Here is a 23542-nt window from a genome sequence, read left to right on the forward strand (position 1 = left end):
GTCTCTGACGGGAATGAAACGGCAGTAAAACCCTTTGGTTGGCCTTGTATCTTGGGGTCTTGAATCTCCTTGTCTCACTGCCGCTGCAAGTTGCAGAGGAAGGCCGGGCTCAGAGAAGCTATTCTCACACTGGGAAGGGTTCTCTTTGCGGTCACGGTCATGGCCAGGCTGGAGAGGCTGCTACCAACTGGGAGAAGGCACATCATTAGATAAATGTCATGACCCCGTATGAAGGGAAAAGGTAAAAATCAACATCCAGGGTTCTGAAGGACAGCCTAATGGGCAATAAATATTTTACTAGCTCCGGCCATTTATAGGGAAGGCCACCTTTTCACCCTGTCAAATTGTTTCCTTTGTGGGTTTTTCCCCCCCTCTCCCAAGTCCCATTACTTTTCCAGAGTGGGGAAGGAAAAACAACATTGTTGTCACTTCACTAGTGAATTCTGTACACACAGTAGGTCCTAGATAATGTTAGTTCTCTTCCTTTGGTGTCCCTTTTCATTGAAATAAGCCTGCCCATCTCTACTGGGTAAAAACTGTCCCCCCCTCCCCGAACCCTAAGAGAAAAATCGGACCCGAGGACAATGTAGGTGATCCTATTTTAGACCATCATCAGACTTTTTTTTTTTCTTTCTTTCTTTTTTTTTAATAAGCCTTGCAGAGCGACAAGGTCAGTGCCTGTCTTGGCCTGCAGGAGAGGCCAGTGGCCCCCAAATCAGACGTTTCTATTTTCAGATCCCCAAGTCCGGAGAGCGCTAACCTCCAGTGTGCTGAGGGCCACGCAGCCAACCCGCCCGTGGCTCAGGCCCGCAGCCTCTCTGCATTTATATTTCCATAAATTTACATCAAATTTGTGCTGAATCATATCCCCCCACGCAGAAGAAATGAACTACATTATCAATAAGTAAAACAAATTTGAATAATCTGAGAGCAGAGTGCCTCTCCCTGTATCTTTTCTATTTAACTCCTTCCTTGGGCCACCTCTCACACCACTTCCCCCACCAGCCCGGGGCGTTTTTCTCCCAACTCAGCCCTGCCCCACGGTTTTCCGCCCTTCTCTCCCCCACCTTCCTGATTTTCTGGCCTCCCATCAGGAGCCCCACTGGGCCCTGCATCTCCCTTTGTCCCTCCTTTCCTCCCTTTCCTCCTCCAGCCCTCCTTGGCCCCTTCCCTGGACCGACTTCTCAGTCCCCCTTCTCAGAACTCCTCCCTCGCAGAAGCTGCCCCTCTGCCTCGGCTCATCCCCACCCCCTGCCCCGCAGCGCCCCAGCCAATCACGCCCGCGCCCCGCGTCCCTCCAGGATGGCAATTGCGGGGTCCCGGCCTGCCAGGCCATCATCAGCCCCACTCAGTCATTTGAGCACCTCAGCGGTGGTTCAGCGGGGAGTGGAACTTCCTTCCACCCCCTGCTGCCCGGCTGATTGGCAGCCAGCGGGGCTGGAAGGGGGAGGGGAGCAGGAGCATCTGATTGTTTGCTGCTGGGCGAGCAGGGCTTAGTGGTGGCAGAGAGAGGGCCCAGGAGCTCAGGAGGCTAACAGACAGAGGATGCTCTGAGTCAGGAACCCCCGGACAGAGTCCAGGTCTGTCTGTTGTCTGGCTCCCGGCCCTGGTAGGGAAATGATGGATGAGGGGCTTTGCAAAGCATCCCCAGGTAGGGGGAAGAGAGGAGGCTTATCTTTTATAGAATTGAGGCCAGTGGCCCAGGGGACCTCAGGTCTCAAGACTCCGTAGGAGGCCTGACTGCTGTAGACACCAGGACCTGCAGACCTCTGTCCTCTCCCACGAAAATCAAGAACAAAGGAATGCACTTAGCAACCAGGCCAGGGGGACTCCTGGCAGGATCTGTCCAAACGGCCCTCCTTTGACAAAGGTGAGAATCGGGGACCCTGGCTCATATGGAGTTAATTTTTAAAAATGATATAAATATATAATGCATATATATATATATATATATGTATGTATATGTATATGTATATGTCAAATGCGTCACTGTAAATCACTATCGTTCTGAATCATTTTCTTCCCAGGCTCATCAGACTGGGTTTCCTAACTCAGGCCAGAGAAGAGTCACTGGGGGAAAGGAGTGGTCGTGAATGTTGCCCCAGTTGTGTAGTTCAGAGAATAGCTGAGCCAAAAATCTCAACTGGAGATTTGCTGCTAAGTTTCCTTTAATGAGAACACTGACATTTTTGCTTGGGCAGCCAGAATTTGAATTGGAAATACTGTCTGGAGAAGTGGGATCAAAAGCTTTAGGGCCTTCCCATGTGTCTGGGGCTGTTGGGACTTGGCCAAAGTCATCTTGCGAGTCAGTAGAGATGCTGTGACAAGAGGCTAGGTTTCTAACAATAAGTTCCAGTCGTCCTTTCTTTCCAGGTCTCTCCAGAGATTTTTTTTTGTTTTGTTTGCATCAGAATCTGCTGGCTCCGGTTCTCAGATGAAGCTATTCTGGATTGCCACATCTAAATCCCTCTCAAACTTTTGAAAGTGAGAAGCATCACTCAAAAGCATCCAAAGCATGCTCTTCTAACACTCCACGTACATATAAATAAATAAATACAACTGGCCCTGGGGCTATGAATAAATATGGAAAAATTGAGACCCTGGAGACTTCAGAGCGCTAGGGGTGGGTGTGGAAATAGAGGCTAAAGCCATCATTTCATTACTTTAGTGCCAGGGTGGCAAATTTAAGACAAGGGCACCTGGTTTTAAATTGGTCCCGTGCAAATGGACTGTGGGGCGGAACATTTGATGTACCGCTTTTTATCAGATATGAGGATCGTTGGTGAGCGGTCTTATTTTTTTCTTTGAAAAAAGTTAACCACAATATAATTAGCTTTGTTTTTGTCAGCCTGGGCTGCTGTTGATGAGGTATCTAGAGGCCTTCTGGAATAGGTGCCTAACAGCTTAAACTGCATTTAATTATTATTATTACTCAATGTCAGGCTACATAAATGAAAAGAGATAAAAAAGAATCGCTTGCAGCTACATTGCCTTGGTTGGTGATTTCATCACATCTCACAAGCTAAGCAGGTTCGAGCTGGCACTTGGGGCATAAAACCTCTAAGGAAAAGCCAGGCAACTGTGGATGCCATTTCAACCGGGTCGGAAGTTTCTCCACGCACTGGGGACGGTAGAGGCTTGCCACTCTTTGATTTTCCTCCCCAATACCTCAATACCTCAATAACTGGCTGACTTTCTGCAGGGAAGGAAAGCACACAGGGGAAACAGAGTCACAAGGAGACTTGTCTTAAAGGTACCTGGTCTCTCCTGTGAAGATCCCTGGGCTCCCAACTGCTCACTGATTATCCCGCCGCCTGAAATACCAGCTGAGTCTCCAAAGCAGCAGGGGTACCGTGAACCTCAGCTATACATGGTAACTGGAAAGGAAGGGCTGCTTTCCTACCTGAATGCACAGACCAGGAAGCAGCGGAAGGCAGATGGACCACGTTCTGCCTGCTCTTCCTACAGTTCGTTTCATCGACAGGTCGGATGAAACCCAGATGGTTTGCCAGAGGGCAATATATTGGCAGACGGTGCCTTGATTCGTAGCGTAAGGCATTGATCAAGGCTGTTAGGAACAAGTGTCTGGCACCGAGCTAACCCTAGACATTCAGCTCAGGGATGAACCTTCTTTCTATCCCTTTGGATTAAAAAGAGAGTGGGGCCTCTATTTTCTCTTCTTGTTCCCTAGAACATCCGCTTGCAAAGCCTTGATGGTAAGGCTTGCAAACCCTCCAGGACAGGGCCCATGGTCTACGATGTCGTTGAACATTCCCAGGATGTGTACGGTATTTGTACATAAAAGGCACTGGATAAATGTGCGACCTGGCAGACTGGCTCCTTGTCATAGCCCCTGGCCTGCCAGAATCTGTTGCAGAATCTTTTCTAGATGAAGGCCCAACAGGTCATGATGCCAGAGGCTGTTGCCTTCTACGGGGCCACCAGGGAGAGTTCAGACCATCCAGGCTCCTCGTCAGGAGTATCACCATCCACATCAGTTATCTGCTGATGCATGGGTGGCAAACCACCCCAAACCCTAGTGGCTTCACACACAACAGCCATGTGTTTCACCATGTGGTCTGTGGGTCAGCAAATCGGGCAAGGCTCAGCTGGGTAGTTCGTCCGCTGGTTTCAGCTGGGCTCCTGCGTGAACCTCTCATCTGTGGCACCTGGGGGTCACTGGCTTCACTCACAGCTGTGGCAGCTGGCCGGTTGTCGGTCGTGAGTCCATCATCCAGCAAGCTCTTCCGGGCTCGTTTCCACGGTAGTGATCACAGGTTCCCAAGAGCTTAAGCAAGGAGCCCCAGTACACAAGCGCTTCTTCACGAGCTTCTTTGTGTGCACAGTTGGAAACACTGCAGTAGCTAAAGCAGGTCACGTAACTGAGCCTGGAGTCAGAGTTATAGACAGTGGCTGGGACACCGGCAGGGAATTATTAATGCCGTTTTCTGAACAATGTACCGTGCCAACAAAACAAGGCCGACAATAAAACGCAGTATTTCCATCTCCCAGGTGTGGTACTTCTTTTTCAGGCTTCCAAGATGCTGAAGAGGCCCTCTGGGAGCCAGAAGTCCTAGTTGAGTCTCTGTTTCTCCACGTTTCAGATCTCGGTAGCCACATCTGATAAATGAAGAAGACAGCCATCTCACAGGGTTGATCCAGGATCCACAGGGGGCTAGAAATCATAAAGCAACGTTGGCAGTCAGGCTTCCACAACTGTGCGATAGGTTCACAACTGCTTCTCAACCTACCTGATCATTTGCACAGGTCGTGCTTCCGCGACTGGAAAGCTCACCATTGGTGGTGGTCAGTGAGAGGAGTTCAGGAGACCTCGGAAAACCATCTTAAATAATAATGATTCATATGTTGAAGATTTCCTGCCCTCTGTAACTCTCTTCGGTCCTTCCTTTCAGGGGAAAGTCTCGTTTGATGCCAGTAGGGTTTTTTTGGGTTTTTTTTAAGCTTATTTGTTTTGAGAGAGAACGAGAGAAAGTGACTGCAGACAGAGAGAGAGGGAGAAAGAGAGAATCCCAAGCAGGCTCTGCACTGTCAGCGCAGAGCCCCTCGTGGGGCTCGAACCCACCAACTGTGAGAGATCATGACCTGAGCCAAAAACTGAGTCTGAGGCTTAAGTGACAGAGCCACCCAGGCGCCCCATGATGCCAGTAGGTCTTAAAACACCTCTCCTGACACATGTGCAGCATCGTGCTCAGAGCTTTTAGTCCTATTTAGAATTCAATATTGTTTTATTTTCAATATTTTCGTTTGCTTCCTATTTATGACAGCTGATAATTTGAGAAATAAATATAAGTAAACATTGGAAGCTTTAAAAACAATGTTAAATATATAATAACAGGAGGTTCGCTCATTCATGTGACCAACACATATTTGTAGAGCACCTACTATGTGCCAGGCCCTACACCTAACATTCATTAGAGAACAAGGCCACCACCCTGTCCCGGTGATGCTTACTTTCTGGAAGTGGGTCAGGGGCTGGTTAAACAGTTGGGGGGCGGGGGGGTTGGTTCTTGCAGGGGACACGCAGGTGTCTGTTGAGCCCGCCTCCGGCCCAGGGAGAGCAGGCATCCAGGACACAGGAGTCACCTGCAGGTTGAGACCACCCGCTGCCGTCCGTCCCTTCCCTTCGAGGCCCCGCACGAGGGTCGAGGGTCGGGGGCCGGGGCCGGCGCAGGGGTCAGGGGTCCCGGCGTGGAGGTCAGGGGTCGGGAGCCGGGGCAGGGGTCAGGAGTCCCGGCGCGGAGGTGGGGGGTGGGGGGGTCAGGAGGCCCGGCGGCGCGGGGCGGGCCGGGGCCGGCGGGGCCCTGGCTGCGGGCCGGGAGGCCGCGGCTCCTCCTCCCCTTCCTCCCGCGGAGGCGGACGTTGAGTCAACAGCGCGGGCGGCCGCAGGCGGCGGCGCGGCGGCTCGGAGGCGCCCGGCCCTCTCGGGGCCGCGCGGGGCGCGGGTGGCGGCGGCGGCGGCGGCGCGGCGGGAGGAGGCGGAGGCGGAGGCGGAGGCGGAGGCGGGCGGCGTCCACGAGGCCGGCCCGCGCCCGCAGGAGGAGGCCATGAACGGCGACCGGACCGAGAGCGACTGGCAGGGGCTGGTGAGCGAGGTGAGGCCGAGGCGCCGGCCAGGCGGGAAGGGCCGGGCCGCGCGTCCCCGCCCCGCGCCCGCAGCACGTCCCCCTCCCCCGGCCCGCGCCCCCCTGGATGGCCGAGCGCGGCGGGGACGCGCGGGGGGGCGGGGGACGCGCTGCTCCCCGCCCCCGCCAGGTGCGCCGCTCCTCGCGCGCCTCCCGGGCCGGCCGGGCGCCGCTTCCACGCCATCTGGTGCCGGCTTCAGGGGAGGGGCCTTCCCCCTCCCGCGGGGCTCGGCCCTGGATTGGAGAGCGGAGCGCGGGGGACCCGGCAGGAGAGGAGCCAAGCCCCACCTGCCTTCCCGGTCACCACCGTTGTGGAGCCCAGCGATTGGACGGCCCGCGCTGAAGCGGAAAGGTGGTGCCGGGGAGTGGGGCGGGGAGATCCGGGACCTGGGGTTCCCCCCCCCCCCCCCCCGGGCCAGGTGGAATTACCTGCGGTGGAGGTTTGGGTGGGGGGAGTTCGGGGTCCTCCGTAGCCTTCATTCAGTCACTTACTTCTGTCAACACGTGTGTCTTGCGGGCCTACTCTGGGTAAGGTGGAGAGCCATTTATCAAAGGAGCGAACGACAGGTGCGGAAGGCAGTCGATTCGTGCAAGCAGAAAACAGCAGCCCTCTTCCCCCCAAACCCCTTTGTCACAACCACCCCGGGGTTGGCTTTTAGTCTCCTGAGCTATTGCCTCTTCAGCCCAGCCTGAGTTTTTTGGCTTGGGAGGGGCTGTCCGGCTTCTGCAGGTGACAGTGAGGGCTGATGTCTCCCTGTCACAGGTAGGTCGCTCGTCCTGACTTACCGCCATATGTGATGGCAGTTCCCGGTGCTACCTAGCCTTGCTGAGCACCCCCCTCCCCCCAGTTTTCCATTCTCTCCGTCCGGAGAACCATCCCTTTGCCCAAAGCCAACTTGGGGTCTCTTTGACTTTACTCCTGTGCACATAATGCAGGGTGTAGTGATTTGCTCTCTTCCTTCCCCTGTGGGATGTTAGAAGGGAAACCCTTATACTTTCTCCTGTAATCATTTCCAGGGCCTCCAGGTCAGGCGGATAACAGTACTTAACGTCTGGTGTGTGCAAAGCGTTGTATTTCTGAAGAGGGATAAGATGTCTTAAGTTCTTCCTGGTTTAGTTTGTTTACTCTTGGTCTAGTAGCTGAAAACTCCTAACTAGACAGCGTTTGGACGCATTGTTTTGCGGCCTGCGCCCTCCCGTCTCCTCTAACTCTCTGGCTGTATGTCAAGGGACAGATCCTCCAGGGAACTTTCAAGAATCAAGAATCATACCCAGTAGTCAAGGAGGCTGGGGGTGCGTCTTCATAAGAGTCCAGGGTTAGGCTCTGAAATGGCAGCAGAATGTTCTCTACTCCAACAAATATGTATCGAAGGTCTATTAGCAGCCAGGTACCTCGCTAGGTGCTTGGGATTCAGCGGCAAAGAAGGCAGACAACCCCTTCTGCTCTCAAAGAATTTCTGGAACCTATGCTACAGTTCGGGAGAGTTACGCGATAAACATGAAGAGAATGCTAAAGGGTGGAAAACCAGAGGAAGGAAGTGCTTCATTGCATCCGAATATGCCTCCCCGAGGTGGCCTTCCTTCTGCCTTGCGCTGACCACGCTACTGCGGCCTGGTGGTCTCCCCACCGGGATGTGTGTTTTACTTGGCTTTGATCCAGGGGCCTACACACCGAGCTCCATACACAGCGGGTGCTCAAAAAATGCTTATAGAATAAATCAAGATCCTGACATGTGCCTTTTAGGAGTTGCCTTGCCTATCCCAGCTGGATTTCTTCAGGGTAGTGCATTCGTGCCTTCCACAAACACTCAGTTAAGGCTCTAGGGCGTGGAAGGCACACAGCAAGGAGCTATGCTTGCCCCTCTCCTAATACCTCATGGCTGTTTCTTGAGTCCTTCATCAGTGTTAAGTATTTTACATAGCCTCATTCTCATAACGTTATAAAGTAGGAATTATTTCTCATTTTGCAAGTAAGGACACTGTGGCTCAGATAGGTTAAGGAGCTTGCCAGAGCCTTACAGCTGGAGCGGGCAGAATTTGAACCCTGATCTGACTCCAGAGCTTGGAATCATTAGGCCATACTTTGTATATTAATCATTGGTTCATCTCTGTGTATCTTCAGCTAGACAGCAGGTTCTCCAAGAGAGAGGACCATGTTTTATTCACCTTTGAGTCCCCAGTGACTAAATCAGTGTCCCTCAGAGTACGATCTACAGATCACCTGCACCCCAGTCATTTGGGGAACAAAGAACGCAGAGTCACTCTGCGTTTTGGGGAAAAGTGCAAGTTTTAAGGTCTCTCCCCGGATCCGTTGTGCATTTCCCCCTCTTCACCGTGGATCCATCTAAGTCTTAACCCCCCAGTAGCTGTGAATGGGACCTTATTTTGAGATCGGGTCTTTGCAGATGTAATTACGTTAAAGACTGTGAGATGAAATCATCCTGGATTTAGGGTGAGCCCTGAATCTAATGACTGGTGTCCTTACAAAAGAAAGTAAAGATAGATTTCAGACACAGAGATACAAGGGAGAAGACAATGGGAAGGCACAGAGAGGGAGGCCATATGAAGATGGAGATCGAGATCAGAGTTGCACATCGAAAGTCCTGGAATGTCAAGGTTTGCCAGCTGCCACCAGAAGCTGGAAGAGGCATGGAACAGATTCTCCCTTAGAGCCTCCAGAAGGAATCAGTTCTTCTGACACCTCTTGACTGTGGACATCTGGTCTCCACAGCTGTGAGAGAATACATTTCTGTGTTTTAAGCCACCCAGTTTGCGGTAACTGGTTATGGCAGCCACAAGAAACTGATACACCGATGGCATGAAAATGCCCAGGGGTATAGCCTAACATCTGCTCTTCTCAGACACTGAGCTACCCAGGGGATTCCCCTGCCCCACTCAAGTTTAGCTGGTCGGGTGCGGACTGGGCCTGGCGTGGAGATGCCTGCTACGTAGCCAATAGGATCCAAGGGAGAGAGTGGTCAGTGGCTGGTGGTGTTTCAAAGTGATTTTGGAATCCAGCCAGAAGAACTGGGGAAGACAGTCACCAGACATCTGACCTGAGCTGAGTGGGCCTTTTGACGGCTCACGTCGATTTCTGCAGAGGACCTGGTTTCTGCCTCCCGCCCTGGACACGCACTCCATTGCCCTTCCTGCCCAGAGCCCTGTGCTGCCTTTCCATCGGTCTGCTTCCGCGGCTCGCCTCTACCAAGCCGTCTTCACTTAAAATGATCCTACAGAGATCAGTTTTATTTTCATATTTTTAGTATAACTAGCTGAAGTTGCAGCCCACTCGTAGGCCCCAAAGTAAACACGGCCATGCATGTGAAAGAAGCCTGGCTGATGTTCTCTTTTAGAAATTGAATGTCTGGGGAGGGGGAAATGTTCTTCCTAGCACCACCTGAAGTGATCTTCCAAAAGATCTCTCTCTCTCTCAGGGAGAGATCTTGAAATGCAGCCATGCAGACGGTCAGTAATTTTTTATTTCTAAAATAAAAATGCTGGCCACCTCTTGGCCCGCTGCCTTATGATAACCCATGCCTAGTTCAGTTTCACTATTTTCACCATTTGACTTTTGGTTAATTAATTAGATAGCAGTCAGCGTCGTATTCTTTGAGTGTGTTGTGTAACCCTGCACCTCTACCCAGAATAGAGCCACTGACATTGGAAAGACAGAGATTGAATAGGCCCTATGGTTAATGGTGTGCCTTTGGGTCTGCGTTGTTGACTGAGCTCTGCGGGTGAATCTTGGCTCTACTTCTCTCTGGGTGCAAATGATCAAAAACCTAACCCAAAGCGGTTCAGCTCAGGGAATTTATCGGCTGATGTTGTGGGTTGAATTGTGCTTCCCAAAAACATATGTTCAAATCCTAACCTCCCAAAGCTGTGAACGCAACCTTGTTTGGAAATAGGATCTTTGAAGATGTAATCAAGTTAAGGCAAAGTCATTAGAGTGGGTTCTTAATCCAATGACTAGTGTCCTTACAAGGAGAGGAAAATTTGGATGTAGGGATGCACAGGGAGAAGACACTGGGTGAAGTCACAGAGGAAAGAAGGCCATGTGATGACAGAGGCAGAGACCAGGAGTTATGCAGCTAAGGAGTTCCAGAGATTACTGGAAACTACCAGAAGCTAGGAAGAGGCAAGGAACAGTCCTCCCCTGGAGCCTTATTAGGGAGCATGGCCCTGCTGACACGTTAATTTTGGACTTTGAACCCCCAGGAGTAGAAGAGAATTAATTTCTGTTGTTTCAAGCTGCCCAGTTTATGGCAGTTTGTGACAGCAGCTGCAACAAACCAATATAGCTGACCTGTCTAGTAATTCCAAGAGAGGAGTGGTTTGGGCCCCAGCTGGATCCCACACTTAAATGGGCACTTTCTCTCTATCCGTGAGTCTCCTTGCTGTTTGTCTTGAGTCTCAGCCTCCCGTCCTTTTCAAGTTCCGAGAGGAAGACAGCAACTCTTATGTAGTACGTCCCATAAAACCGCAGGCGTCCCTCCATTTGAACCCACTTAGATCACTCACCTGGCCTGGAAGACAGTGGCTCAGGAGTGTGGTAATCTGGTTGTGGGCCCTGCCCAGGAAGGCCACGTGGCCTGAGAGCGGGCAGGCAGCAGGGGCTATTTGCCCGAAGCAGAATGGACTGGAAAAGTCCCTGCACTGTGCAGCTTCTCTGAGCCTCGTTTTCCTAATCTTCAGATGGGTAATGAGTACATACCCCGTAGGTGTGTGAGGGGCTTGTTAGTCCTTGGCCCTCTGCCTGGCAGGTGGTGCTTAGTGAACGTTAGTACAATGAGCATGAACCTCAGGACAGAAACTTGGGCATTCATGAAATGAAGACGTCTATATTTTGCTACAGCATGTGAATTCTGATTACACATTCCCAGGGATGGAAATGTACTTTGGGTCGGAGTCCTGTGTCTCCCTTTCCCCCAGCCTGTATTTAAGTTGTAGGGGGCTTAAGTGGTTCTCAGCCGCTGGCAGGGGTGACGGGGTAGGGGTTACGCATCCCGTCTGGGCTACTTTCATATAGTTACAATCTCCTCATGTTTCATCGAGTATCTAGTCATAGGTCACGGTTGTGTCTCTCCTTGTCCCCCTCTCAGCAATGGCTTGTACCCCACCCGCGCTACTTTGGGTGAACGAAGAACAAGTTGATCATTTGTTCCTTCGCGGCTCTGAGCCTTGCTCAGAGGACCTTGCTGAGCAAGGGGGACCCTGCTCTCTTGCCCAGGGGAAAGGCAAGGGATTCATATTCCGCTGCCCCCAAATCACTCCTGAGCTGATGGAAACTTTTGGAAACTATTGTGCAGTTGTCTGCATACATACACCACATGACACCGGGTGGGTCCAAGACCCTTGAGGTTATTGTCTACTTCCCCAGAAAGAAGGGTGAATTTTTTGGGTTAAGTTTAAGCTGCTTTAACAAAGATACCTACCCTCAAAATATGTTGTTTTAAATAAGGTGGATATGTTGGTCTCTTTCATGTTACAGTGTGTGGTGGTCCAGTCTGGGAGGCCCTGCTCCGTGAGTCATCTAAGAACTCAGATTTTTTTTTACACCTTCTTACTCCAGTGTGTCTGAGGGGGTGGTCCCCAACTGTATGTATGAAGCTGGTTGTTGCCATGTTTTTGTCCCAACCCATGAGAATGGGGGGAAAAAAAGGGCAGGGGGAGTCCAGGGTGAGGGGCTTTTTAAAATTAGGGATGACTTCTTCTCACATCCCATTAGTCTGAGCATAGTCACGTGGCCACACCTAGCCATGGAGGCTAGGGAGCCTAGGGAATGGAACCTTATCTGTGCCCAGCTTGTACTTGGGAAGGTTCTCTTATCACCACTGAGATGGTTTTTCACAGTTTGGGAGGTTCAAGAGTAAGAAGGGTACATAGGACATGAAAAACATAACCACAAAAGGAAAAAAGAATAAATTGTATTTTATCAAAACTTAAAACTTCTGCTCTTTGAAAAACTCCTTTAGGAAAATGAAAAGATAAGCCACAGACTGGGAGAAAATTTGTGCAGAACAGAAGTCTCATATCTAGAATATATAAAGGACTCTCACAACTGAATAATAAAAAAACAAGCAGCCTAATTTTTAAAATGGCAAAAGAGGGGTGCCTGGGTGGCTCAGTCAGTTAAGCATCAGAGTCTAGATTTTGGCTCAAGTCAAGTTCATGGTTCATTAGTTTGAGCCTCGCATCGGGCTCCACGCTGGCAGTGTGGGATTCTCTCTCTCAAAGTAAACAAATAAACTTTAAAAAAAAAAAGAAAATGGCAAAAGAGTTAAATAGATTCTACACTCAAGAGACTTGGATGGTGGGGCACCTGGGTGGCTCAGTCGGTTAAGCATCCAACTGTTGGTTTCAGCTCAGATCATGATCTCATGGTTTCGTGAGTTCGAGCCCCACATCGGGCTCAGAGCCTGCTTGGGATTCTCTCCCTCTCCCTTTCTCTCTGCCCCCCCCCCCCACTATCTCTGTCTCTTTCAAAATAAATAAAATAAACTTTAAAAAATTAAAAAAAAGAGATTTGGATGGAAAATAAGCACATGAATATATACTAAACAGTGTCAGTCATTAGAGAAATGTACATTGAGATCGCAATAAGGTTCCACAACACAACCTGTCAGGAGGGAAAAACAAACAGATAAAAAATGGATAAACCGAATGCCGCCAAGGATGCAGAGCACTGGAAGCCCCATGCGTTGCTGGAGGAATAGAAAGTGGTTACGGCCACTTTTGAAAGTTGTGCAATTTCTCATACAGTCAAACATACGCTTACCCGAACAGCCCAGCCGCCCTGCCCCTGGGTGTTTACCCAAGAGAAGTGAGGATGCACGTCAACACCAAAGCCTGTATGTGAATGTTTATAGCCCTTTTTTTTTTATATAATCACTGAGAATGGAAACAGCCCCAGTGTCCGTGAACTGACGAGCGGATAACTGTCGTGCGTCCATGTAATGAAATCCTGCTCAGTGTTAACGAGGGGACAGGTTACTGATCCGTGCAGAAACATGAATGAGCCTCCAAAACATTTGGTACACCTGAAGCTAGCGTAACATTGTGTGCCAACTATACTAAAAAAAGAAAAAAAAATTGGCAAGTGATGGAAACCAGAGGCTCGAGCCAAGCGTACCTACTGTAAGATTCCATTAATACGAAATTTCTGGGGAGGCGCAGCTACAAGGACAGGAAACAGATCAGTGGTTGCCAGAGCTTGGGAACAGGGTGAGCAGATTGACGGCAGGAGGGCACAAGGGAACTTTGTGGAGTGATGGACGTATTCTGTGCCTCAGCCGTGGTGACGGCTATGTGATTGTACAAGTGTAGTGAAATTCATAGAGCGGTACACCCAAAAAAGATGAACCTTTCTCTGTGTGAGTTGTGCCTCAAGAAATCGAATTTTTTCAAGATCTTTTTTAATATTTATTTTTGAGAGAGAGAGACAGAGAGAGAGAGAGGGAGACACAGACTCCGAAGCAGGCTCTGGGCTCTGAGCTGTCAGCACAGAGTCAGACGCAGGGCTTGAACTCATGAACCGCAAGATCATGACCCAAGCTGAAGTTGGACGTGTAACTGACTGAACCACCTGGGTACCCCGAAATCTAATTTTTTTAAAGGGGAGAGATGGGGGCGCCTGGGTGGCGCAGTCGGTTAAGCGTCCGACTTCAGCCAGGTCACGATCTCGCGGCCCATGAGTTCGAGCCCCGCGTCAGGCTCTGGGCTGATGGCTCAGAGCCTGGAGCCTGTTTCCGATTCTGTGTCTCCCTCTCTCTCTGCCCCTCCCCCGTTCATGCTCTGTCTCTCTCTGTCCCAAAAATAAATAAACGTTGGAAAAAAAAATTAAAAAATAATAATAATAAATAAAGGGGAGAGATGGATATTTGAGATAGACATTGCTCTGGAGAGCTTTATTCCTTACCTCTTCACATCCCACTTCATCAGGTTTCCAGCACGACTAGCCGTGCTCCCCACCCTGGTCCTGGGGTTCCCCCTCCACTGCCCTCACCCAGGCGGATTAGGCAGAGGCTCCGTGCTCATTCTTAGAGACTCACTGATAGCCAAACTCTCTTTCTTTGCCCTCTGATTCTGCCCTTTCCTCAACTTTGGAGATCTTTCTAGTCTTTTGGGAAGCCATGGGGGAGGGAGCTCCTGGGGAGGCTGTTCCATGCCCTGATGTCTTAAGGACCAGACTTCCAACACTGAAGAGCCAATCACTTTGTTACCTGTGTTTTGCTGGGTGCTCCCTTCCTTGGAACACAAAGGCAGAATGTCTGGTTTCTTAAAAAGGCAGAGGGATGTGCAGGGAGAAACAGGGTAGGAATTATAGGAAATGGAGGCAAGGTGGGTAGATAGGACATCAGTTAATATTTCAAAGTATTATTCTTATTAATAATAGTATTAAATTTAAAAAAACAGTACAGAATAGCAGGCACATATATAGACACTTGGTCAGGCTTGAGAGGTGGGAAAAAGCTTCCTAGAGGCAGTGGAACTTGAACTGGGTCCCTCCCCTTTGGTTGAAGAGGCCATGGGTGATCATGATAGAAGCAGGCATGAACACTGGGCTGGCAGCTGACCTTTGAGGAAATGCTTCTGACCTTTGAGGAAAGGCTGGAACTAGTGGGTTGAGGTATAGCAGACATGAAGGTTGGAAGAGCCAGGGTGGCCCAGATGGTGAATGACCTCAGAAGCAAGACAGAGGGCGTGCTCTAACATAGCTGGTAATGGAGAGGTGCTGGACACTTTTTTAGCTGGGGTACAAGTCGATGAAACTATCTGGGATAGATCTGTTTCCACCGAACTCAGTGATCACTGAGCCTCTAACAGAGTCTGCGAGGCACTATGCCAGGCAGCGGGGATGTGCAGACAAATTTGGTAACTTTGCCAGGAATCGGGGAAAGACAAGATGAGGGACTAGCAATCTAGTGTTTTCTGTCACCACCAGCATTTCCGATTACTCCTTTGGCACCGAAGCCATGCCACTTACATGGTTTTCTAACTAACCTATAACGTGTCTATCTCTCCGCTGAACCCAAATGATCTTGAACTCCTTGAGAGCAGGGACCATGTGTTGTTAATTTGTGGCCTTCGCTCTCTTTGCACTGTGCTTTGCCCTTTATAGGAATTAAGTAATTGTAGGATATATGAATCTGGATGTTTGAATAAATGAAGTGGTAAGGAGATAACAGCGTCCGTGGGAATAGAGGAGAAGGGATGGCTAAGAGAAAGATTTTGTTTTTAATGACCCCGACAGGATTTCATAGCCAACTGGATTGGGAAGATGAAATGGAATGGGTCCAAGATGACCCGTGATGGGTGGCTAGAGAGAGGCCAGGCTGGGCATGATAGAGGATTGGGAGTGGCCAAGTTGGTGAGAAGAGATGAGTTCCATTTAGAACTCTGCATTGTTCAGAGTTTCCTGGGAGTACTTGAACTCTTGCAAGGCAAGCTTAGTGCTTACTGGGAGCATTTTGGATGAGCAGCTATCTGCATAGTGGCAGGCTAATTTCAGAGTAAGTTTATTAAAATTAGCATGTGGGGGAAAGTGAGCACAACTGCTATTTTTAACTAATAGGATTCATGTTCTCTCCTGTGCAGGGAAATTCGCATATGCGCTTCTAAAATTGACAATTTCTACTCTTATTATGTTAAAAAATTAATTTAGTGACTTTCACATTGAATAAAATACATTGGCTGAAGATTAGAAGAGGACTTTGGCTAGTCCCTGAATGAAAATGACCAGAGTGAATGACATTTCTTACTCACCGCCTGGTTTTCCACTAATAGAACCACACTGGGGCTTCGGGTACCTCATGGTGGAGATCTTTGCTTAGTGGAGAGTCTGCATCTCTCTGTGGCCCATCAGGTGACATGGTGCCCGTGGGAGGGGTTCCCAAGGAACGTAAACCTTGGTTGGTTTTTGTTTTGAAGTCTTCCCATTTTCATTTTCTGTATAAGTTTGTTCAATAATCTACTCTGTTTCTATCACCTTGTGCTGTTTTATTGTGACATGTCATTTATGTCCAGGATATCAGATCTCCTTCAAGACAGTCTATCCTCTGTACAACTAATCTATTATGCCACCTTAAGAAGAAAAGCACTTTTCACTAAGTCTTCTTACTCAGAAACCTTCTTGGCTCCCCATTATCTGGTATTCAAAGGCTCCCCTCAAACTGGCCTTGAGCTTTCCAACTTTATGTCTCATTGGTCCCCTCAGAAACTGAGTGTTCCAGACAAACTGATCCATCCTGCATTCTGGTTCCTACCTCATTCCCACATCCTGATCTCATCTGGGTGGGCCTTCTACTTCTTCCCAGACCACAGCCTTTACTAGACCTCCAAAATGGAATAGAAGCCCGCATCCCTCATAAAATCGTCCATGACCACCCAAGCTTGAAGTGAACTCTTCAGCCTGTTGCGTTACATAGCTTAGACTCCAAGCCACTCATATAGCACTTAAATGCTCCCAGAGAAATATAGGGACCTTCTCTGTGTGTGGATCTCAACTCCTACACAAGTTAGTGAGCTCCTAAGAGAAGGGACTGTGACCAGCTATGTTGGGTGGGTAGGAGATAGGAATGAATTTCATGCTATGACTCAAGAGGAGCAGAACTGAGTGGGGATACTGAATAATACCCAAGAACCAACCCAGTTCTGACCCATATACAGGACCTCTACTTTGAGGTCTTCACTCATGGAAAAGTGACTCATCAATGTGCCTGCCCACCTATAGCTTTATTAATGGTCGACACACAGAATGTTACTGATGACATGATTATACCCTCTGAGCAGGGGAGAAATTACCTGGGTGCGGTGGGAAGGTAGCTGATCTGCCAGGAGTCAATGTGATAGGGATGAGGGTCGAGAAGGACACAGGAGCCCACCTGAGCCTCTTCCTTGTCCCCTTGCTCTCATCCACTCTCGATCCACCTGAGTCTGCCTTCTGCCCCATCTTTTCTCCTGCAGTGCCCTTGCCAAGCCCATCCAAGACCAGACTCCTCTCTGCCATGCACAGTGGTCTGTCCTCAGGTTTCAGCCTATGTGGTCCTGGCTGTGCAGCCTCTGACACTCCACTCTTCCTTCCCCACCTGCTGGGCTTCTGCATCCCTGCACATGGCCGCTGGACATGTCTCCAGGCACCCTACACTCAATGTGCCCTAACCCGAATCCATCCTCCCTCTGGCTTCTGCCTTTCCTATCTGTCTTCCCTTCTTCCATCCCATCTCGAGTGATGATGTCGCTACAGCTGAACCCAATCTAATTATTAATCAAGGCCCATATCTTCTGCTCTTGAACAAGTCTTTAATAAGGGCTCTGTGTCGCCATTTCCACCGTCCCACCACGGCTCAGATTCTCATTCACTGTCCTCAGAATTATCTGCTACATCCTGTAAGACCTTTCTTCTGTGTCCTGTCATCCAGCTGGAGTTGTCCTTATAAGCACTGAAATGCTTTACCACTCCTTTGCCTCAAGCTCTCTGATGGCCCTCAGGGGCCTGCAGAGTCAAGGCCAGTCCCTCAGTTGGCCTCCAGGGGCCCTGCTCCCCCCTCACCTCCAATGACTCCCCTGGGCCCCTTCTGCCTATCCACTCCCCCACTCTCCACAGAACTCCTAACAGATACCAGATCGTTCCAGGCCCTGAGGCATCTCTAGGTCTTTGCTTGTGTCCAAGGTGACCTCCTTTGCATACTTAAAGGCCATGGTCAAATGTCACATCACATGAGCGTCCTACCTCCCCTGGGCCTGGTATGTTTTACTTGGGAAGTTGATGGTACGTTTCAGTTGGGGAGATGGTGTGGAGAATTGTTGGCAGCATAATAAGGCAAGGTAATGGGGTTCCTGAAAATGGGAGCCCTCAGAGAGGTGTGGGGGGGGGGGCAATAATATCTAGTACAATTCCAGGCACATGGTCCTTGGCAGGTACTCATGGAAGGAAGGAAAGAAGGAAGGAAAGAGTTCACGTTGCCATTTCTGATACTGTCTTTGAAGCCAGCCCTGCTCAGCTGCTGGTGTGCCCCACTTCCAGCCTCTCCCCCAGACTGCTCATGGCCCCAAAGAAGCTGGGAGTGAGTGTCCACGTGGCACCAGCCCATGACCGGTATCCTCACCAGCTGGGTCACGTAAGTCTTCAAGCTCCGTCGGTAGGTAGCTACTTAGTGTTGGGCGAATCTCATGACTTCCCCAAGACCTCAAGTTTCTCTGGACTTTATGCAACGAGGATAACAGTATCCGTCTTGTATCCCTCACCTGAGATGAGGCTAGAGTGAGGTGATATATATGAAAGTATGTTTCCAAGTCCCCGACCCTCTGCAGCCGAGGTGGTGGTCCTGTGCTTTAGGAAATGGTGCCCTGGTCTTCGGAGCCATTGCTAACTCCTTCCCACGTTTGGTGGGGTCCTGAATAAGCCTCTTAGTAGGCTGACATCAGTTCTCAGGACACAGCACTTGCTCACAAAGAACTAACAGTAACCTCCTCCCTGGAGAACACGCCTCCCTGCCTCCTGCACCCGTTTCTGCCCTCCCGCCCTCTCCTCACTGCCTGGTCAAGTGCCTGGAAGCAAAACTGGGATCTGACCCTTCCTTGGTCAAAAGCCTCCATAGCTCCCGCTGGCTCTCACTCTGTCTCAGACTTTATTGTCGTTTAAGGCCTTTCTTACTTTCATCCAAACCAAATGATCCGGCCTTACTTTGCACATCTCCGTTTCACATGTCCTGTGTTCTCGGTAAACGAGAAGCACGCTGAGTGTTTGCAGGAAGCCAGCGTTTCCACCCACCTGGGGTTTGCTCAGGCTGTGCCCTCTGGCAGGAACCCTGGTTCTCTTACTTCTTCTCACTCCTCCTTCGAGGCTCAGTCATAACCACCTTAACCTCCACCTGGAAGGTCTTTGGCCTCCTGCGATCGCATAGCATCCAGGCGCACCTCCGTGACCAGGTCGGAATTATTTGCGTACGTGCCTTGTCTCCAGCCTGGAGTTACTCAGAGTGGGAAGGGGTGGGTGTTTTTTGAATCTGCCATTATACCCAGCACAAAGTCCTGCTTGTAGACAAATCTGAAAGAGGTGACAAGCCTATCCGGCTCTCAGTTAATACTTGCATTGAAAACCTGCTGAATTAAAACAAGGACATCCATTTGTTTGCTCGTCAGAACAACATTCTCGTGTGTTTCTCTCCCCAAAGTCGCCTTGTATCCATTTGATCTCACAGACCTTCTGACTTTCCAAATACAGACTGTGATCTGTTAAAGGTAGTAAGTCAAATCTCCTTTTAATAAGCTCCAAGGGATTTATGAATTCACTAGAAGTCGTTTCCTCTCTCTCTCTCTCTCTCTCTCTCTCTCTCTCTCTCTCTCTCTCTCCATCCATCCCAACCTCCCCTTCTTTCCTTTCTTTTCTTCCAAACCGAAATTTTATCGTATCAGATATATTGCTTGACAAGAGGCAGAAGCTGCAGGTGGGAAATCATTTGGTTATAAAGAGCTACTTTCTGTAACGGGCTCTGACCTGTGCTATCATGTGTCGTACCCAGCCTCTGCCTTCACCCTGGACTAGAAGGGTTTGTGCCAAGGTTGTTCGCACCCACCTTTGACTCTCATGCAAAGAAGCTATGCGATTGCTTTGGCCTCTGCGGTCACCTCATCACAGGACATAATACATAAAAACAGTACCTTACATCTGTCTTTCTTCTACTGATGCTTAAGAGGATTAACCCGGCCTCAGGCACCTTGCTAAAAGTTAGGGTGCAGAAGCCAATGGGATGCTGTCACCTTCTTCTCCATTCCCTTATCCTCATAACCACCTCGTCAGTTAGAATGAGCAGGGGGTAGTGTGAAGAAATGGAAATTCGGAGTCCTTATTGATGGTCACTTGGCAAGAAGCAAGTATGTGGAGGCAGGCCTTTTAAGTTCAAGTCAGATGGTTCTCCCACCGGAAGGCTTGGGTTCCTATCCTCTGCATGCTCGTGCCAGCTGACCTAGATCTGAGCCCAAGAACTTGAGCTGAGATAGAGACTTCTGGGGTCGGGTTCCAAATCCCTGCCCAGACTTCAGTAGAGGCTGGAAGTTGAGCAAAAGTGGCGTCAGGGACACCTGCAGATGTGGCCATAACTGGAGGACGGTCAGGATGCCACCTCTGCTGTGGAGGCTGCAGGCAGGTGCTCCGGGTGACCCAGTGCTGTCTGAGCAGGGGCTCCGCAGAAGTACTAGAATCTAGTAATGCCACAGATCCACGTCCCCTGGATCCTACCTGCCCCCATCACAGAGAGTTTCCTTGGGCAGCTGTGGGGGCCCTACCCTTGTCAGCCTGAATCTGTGAATGGAGAAAGGGTGGCGAAGAGAGGTGAGTGACTGAAGGTATTACCTAGAGATGGTAAAACTTTGGATCATGATGGATTTGACTTTAAATATCTGAATAAACTTAAGCGGTCCCCAAATTTAGAAAATATACGTATGTTTATTCATTTTTTAAAGTTTATTTATTTTTATTTTCAGGGAGAGAGAGAGAGAGCAGGGGAAAGGGAGAGAGAGAATCCCAAGTAGGCTCCGTGCTGTCAGCACAGAGCCTAAATGCGGGACTCGATCCCATGAACCATGAGATCATGACCTGAGCCAAAATCAGGAGTCAGACGCTCAGCCAACTGTCCCGAGAAAATATACGTATGTTTAAAAGAAAATAACTATAATTCCAGTACCCAGAGATGACTACTGTTAATATTTTAGTGTTTAATCATTCAGATATTTTTCCAGGCCTTTATTTCTAAAAATGAGTTTATATCACATGCTACGCACATACAGTGAATGCACACGGTGAATGCTCAATGCATTTTTGCATGTGCACCACCCAGGTCAAGATATAGAACATTCTCAGCTCCCCAGAAGGCTCTGCATGCCTTTCCTAGTCGACTCTACCCACCCACCCCTCCTGCACCCATTAAGCATTTTTTTGAATTCTGTCACTGTATGCTGTTTGATAAGGTGTTCTTTTTCTTGCTCAGCAATAAGTCATGAACAGTTTCCACGTCACTAACTCATCCCCATCGACATCAGTCTCTGTGGCAGCACGGGATTACACCGTGTCGACAAACTATACATTTGCTGGACTTTGAGCCTATGTCTTAGCAATTCTTAACTGCATTGTTTCCCACTGTCGGAACACCCAGATGTCTGCCATCAGAGTTCTGTTAAACTCTCGAGTAGGCTGCAGGGACAGTGACTTTAAGGTTTTCCCGTGGTTTTTTGCACAGCCGGCTTATATCTTCCCTTGCTTACTTAGTTTCTGTGAATGCACGTGAGTTAGGCCGAACGACCTAATAACCACCCCTGTGCGCTGGGGCAAGGGTATCTGGCATCTTACCACTCGGTGTAAAGGTTTGTACAGGAGAGCAGATTCTAGGGTGTGCGTTCATCCTGTCCATCAACTTCTTTTTAAAAATTCATTTTTGAAAAAAGAGAGGAATTCATTGGACAATTTAAACACCTGGGTTTTAGAGAGACGTTCTTTTAGGATTATAAGATTGCTTGGTGAGCAAGGAAAATCACTGCTTTGATTACTGGAAACATTGGTGAGGATTCATGAGAAAAATTCCACACTTCTCCAGAAACAGTCTCCGACCTCGTGCTGAACAGTTAAGTTTTGATCATGTAGGTATTAACCGCACACATTTGGGGACCTTCCTTATTTTCACCCTCTCTGTTTAGCTTTTGATTATTTTACTACCGCTGTTTCTACGACCACTGCTATGATTGCCACTACTCTCTCAGTATCATTATGATTATTAACTGCAGTAAAGGTATTCTTTTCATTCTGTTTTGCTTTTAAGTAGGCTCCCCACCCAGCAGGGAGCCCAACGCGGGGCTTGAACTCTCAATCTTAAGATCACGACCTAAGCTGAGATCAGGAGTCAGATGTTTCACTGATTGAGCCACCCAGGCGCCCCAGTGAAGTTATTCTTACCAATGTGTCCATTTATTAAGCCCTGTGTGCCATACATATAAGGTTCATCTAAGGTTTGGTGCAGGCACATATTTGAAGGAAAAAGGATATGTTTATTGGGTGCTATTTAATGTGCCCAGTCCTGAACGCTTTATATATGCATTTCATTTGTACCTCACAACAGCCTTGAGAGGCAGCTAGAGTTACCACCATTTCATTTGCTGTGATCAATATGGCTAAGAGTTGATAAGTAAACATAAGAGAATATATGCTGGCAATACAAGAGCTGGGATTTGAACTCGGGTTCTTTTTATTCCAAAGTCTGTGTTTCCCCTGGTCTACCGTAGCCTCACCAAATGGATGAGTGAGTGAACGAATGAAAAAACATTCTAGTGTGGTGCTCATTTTTAGGAGGTGTGTATTTTGAATTATCAAGCCAAGAAGGAAGTATTCTTTCATTTAAACTCTATGAAAACCTCAGTATAGTACTTACACAGTTTTGTATCATGGATATCCAGTGACACCTGTCAGGGGTGACATAGGGCTCTCGTATGAACTCAGTTACATATCTTACATTAAAAGGTGCCAAATTTCCTCAGTATCAGTTGCTTGGGTGTGTTGGCATATTATTTAGGATTAGTTTTAACGTAATACCAGAAACAGCAGTGGTTTGGATAAGATAGAGTTATCTGTATTTCTCTCTCAAGTACAGTGACTTTAGAGGAAGACCGTTTAAGGCTGATATGGCAGCTTACAGTTTTTCAGGGACCCAGGCACCTTCTGTTTCTTTTATCCACCGTTCCAACAGTGGAGCTTTCCATTTTCGGGATGAATATTTTGCAGGAGGAAGAAAACATGAAGAAGAATATGCTCCTTCCTTTAAGGAAACTTCCCAGAAGTCTCCTGGAACACTTCTGCTTCCCTCTTCTTGGCCAGCACTTTATAGGAGATGTAGGGGATCATAGTAACTCCTACCTCCTAGGGCCTCATTGTGAGGACCAAATGAACTAATGTGTGTGAAGTGCCCAGAACAGTACCTGGCACACGGTCAGTGGTGGAGGAGGGTCTGCCCTTAGTGTTTTGTCTGATGCCTCCATGGCCATATCTGGGGTCTAGGCCCATCAGGCTTGATAGGTCTTTCCCAAAGACTTGTTTTAACTACTTTGGTCTTTGCACCCTCCTACACAGTACGGACAGCAACAGTCCTAATGATATAGCATGAACATGATGATGATGACCGATGAGGAGGAGGAGGAGGAGGAGGATTATAAAGATAAAAAAAATAATAACCTGTTAGCAAATGCCAGCTTCACACCAGTGACTGGACTAGATACCTTGTTCCATTGCCTCCTTTATGTCGCAGACCCTACGAAGGACACACTGTCATGGTCCCCCTTTTACAAGTAAGGGGTCTTTGGCTCAGCAAGAGATGGATTAACTTGCTCAAGGTCATTCAGCTACAGGTGCAGGGCAG

At 49.0% G+C, this 23542-nt stretch overlaps 1 protein-coding gene across 3 annotated transcripts in view; it reads left to right on the forward strand.

The window, feature by feature from the left end:
- The first annotated feature begins 5959 nt into the window (after positions 1-5959).
- CCDC149 (coiled-coil domain containing 149) overlaps positions 5960-23542 on the forward strand; it is a 96416-nt gene continuing 78833 nt past the window's right edge. The window contains exon 1 of one of the 3 annotated variants that reach the window (XM_043572863.1): positions 5960-6113. In XM_043572863.1, coding sequence (XP_043428798.1) covers positions 6066-6113 — 48 coding nt within the window. In that variant the 5' untranslated portion in view covers positions 5960-6065. Of the gene's footprint in view, positions 6114-6343; positions 6496-23542 lie in introns of those variants that run through there. The other 2 variants (XM_043572862.1, XM_043572865.1) reach the window with 2 other exon arrangements.

The sequence above is a fragment of the Prionailurus bengalensis genome, chromosome B1 (assembly GCF_016509475.1).
Source record: "Prionailurus bengalensis isolate Pbe53 chromosome B1, Fcat_Pben_1.1_paternal_pri, whole genome shotgun sequence".
Taxonomy (NCBI): Eukaryota; Metazoa; Chordata; class Mammalia; order Carnivora; family Felidae; genus Prionailurus; species Prionailurus bengalensis.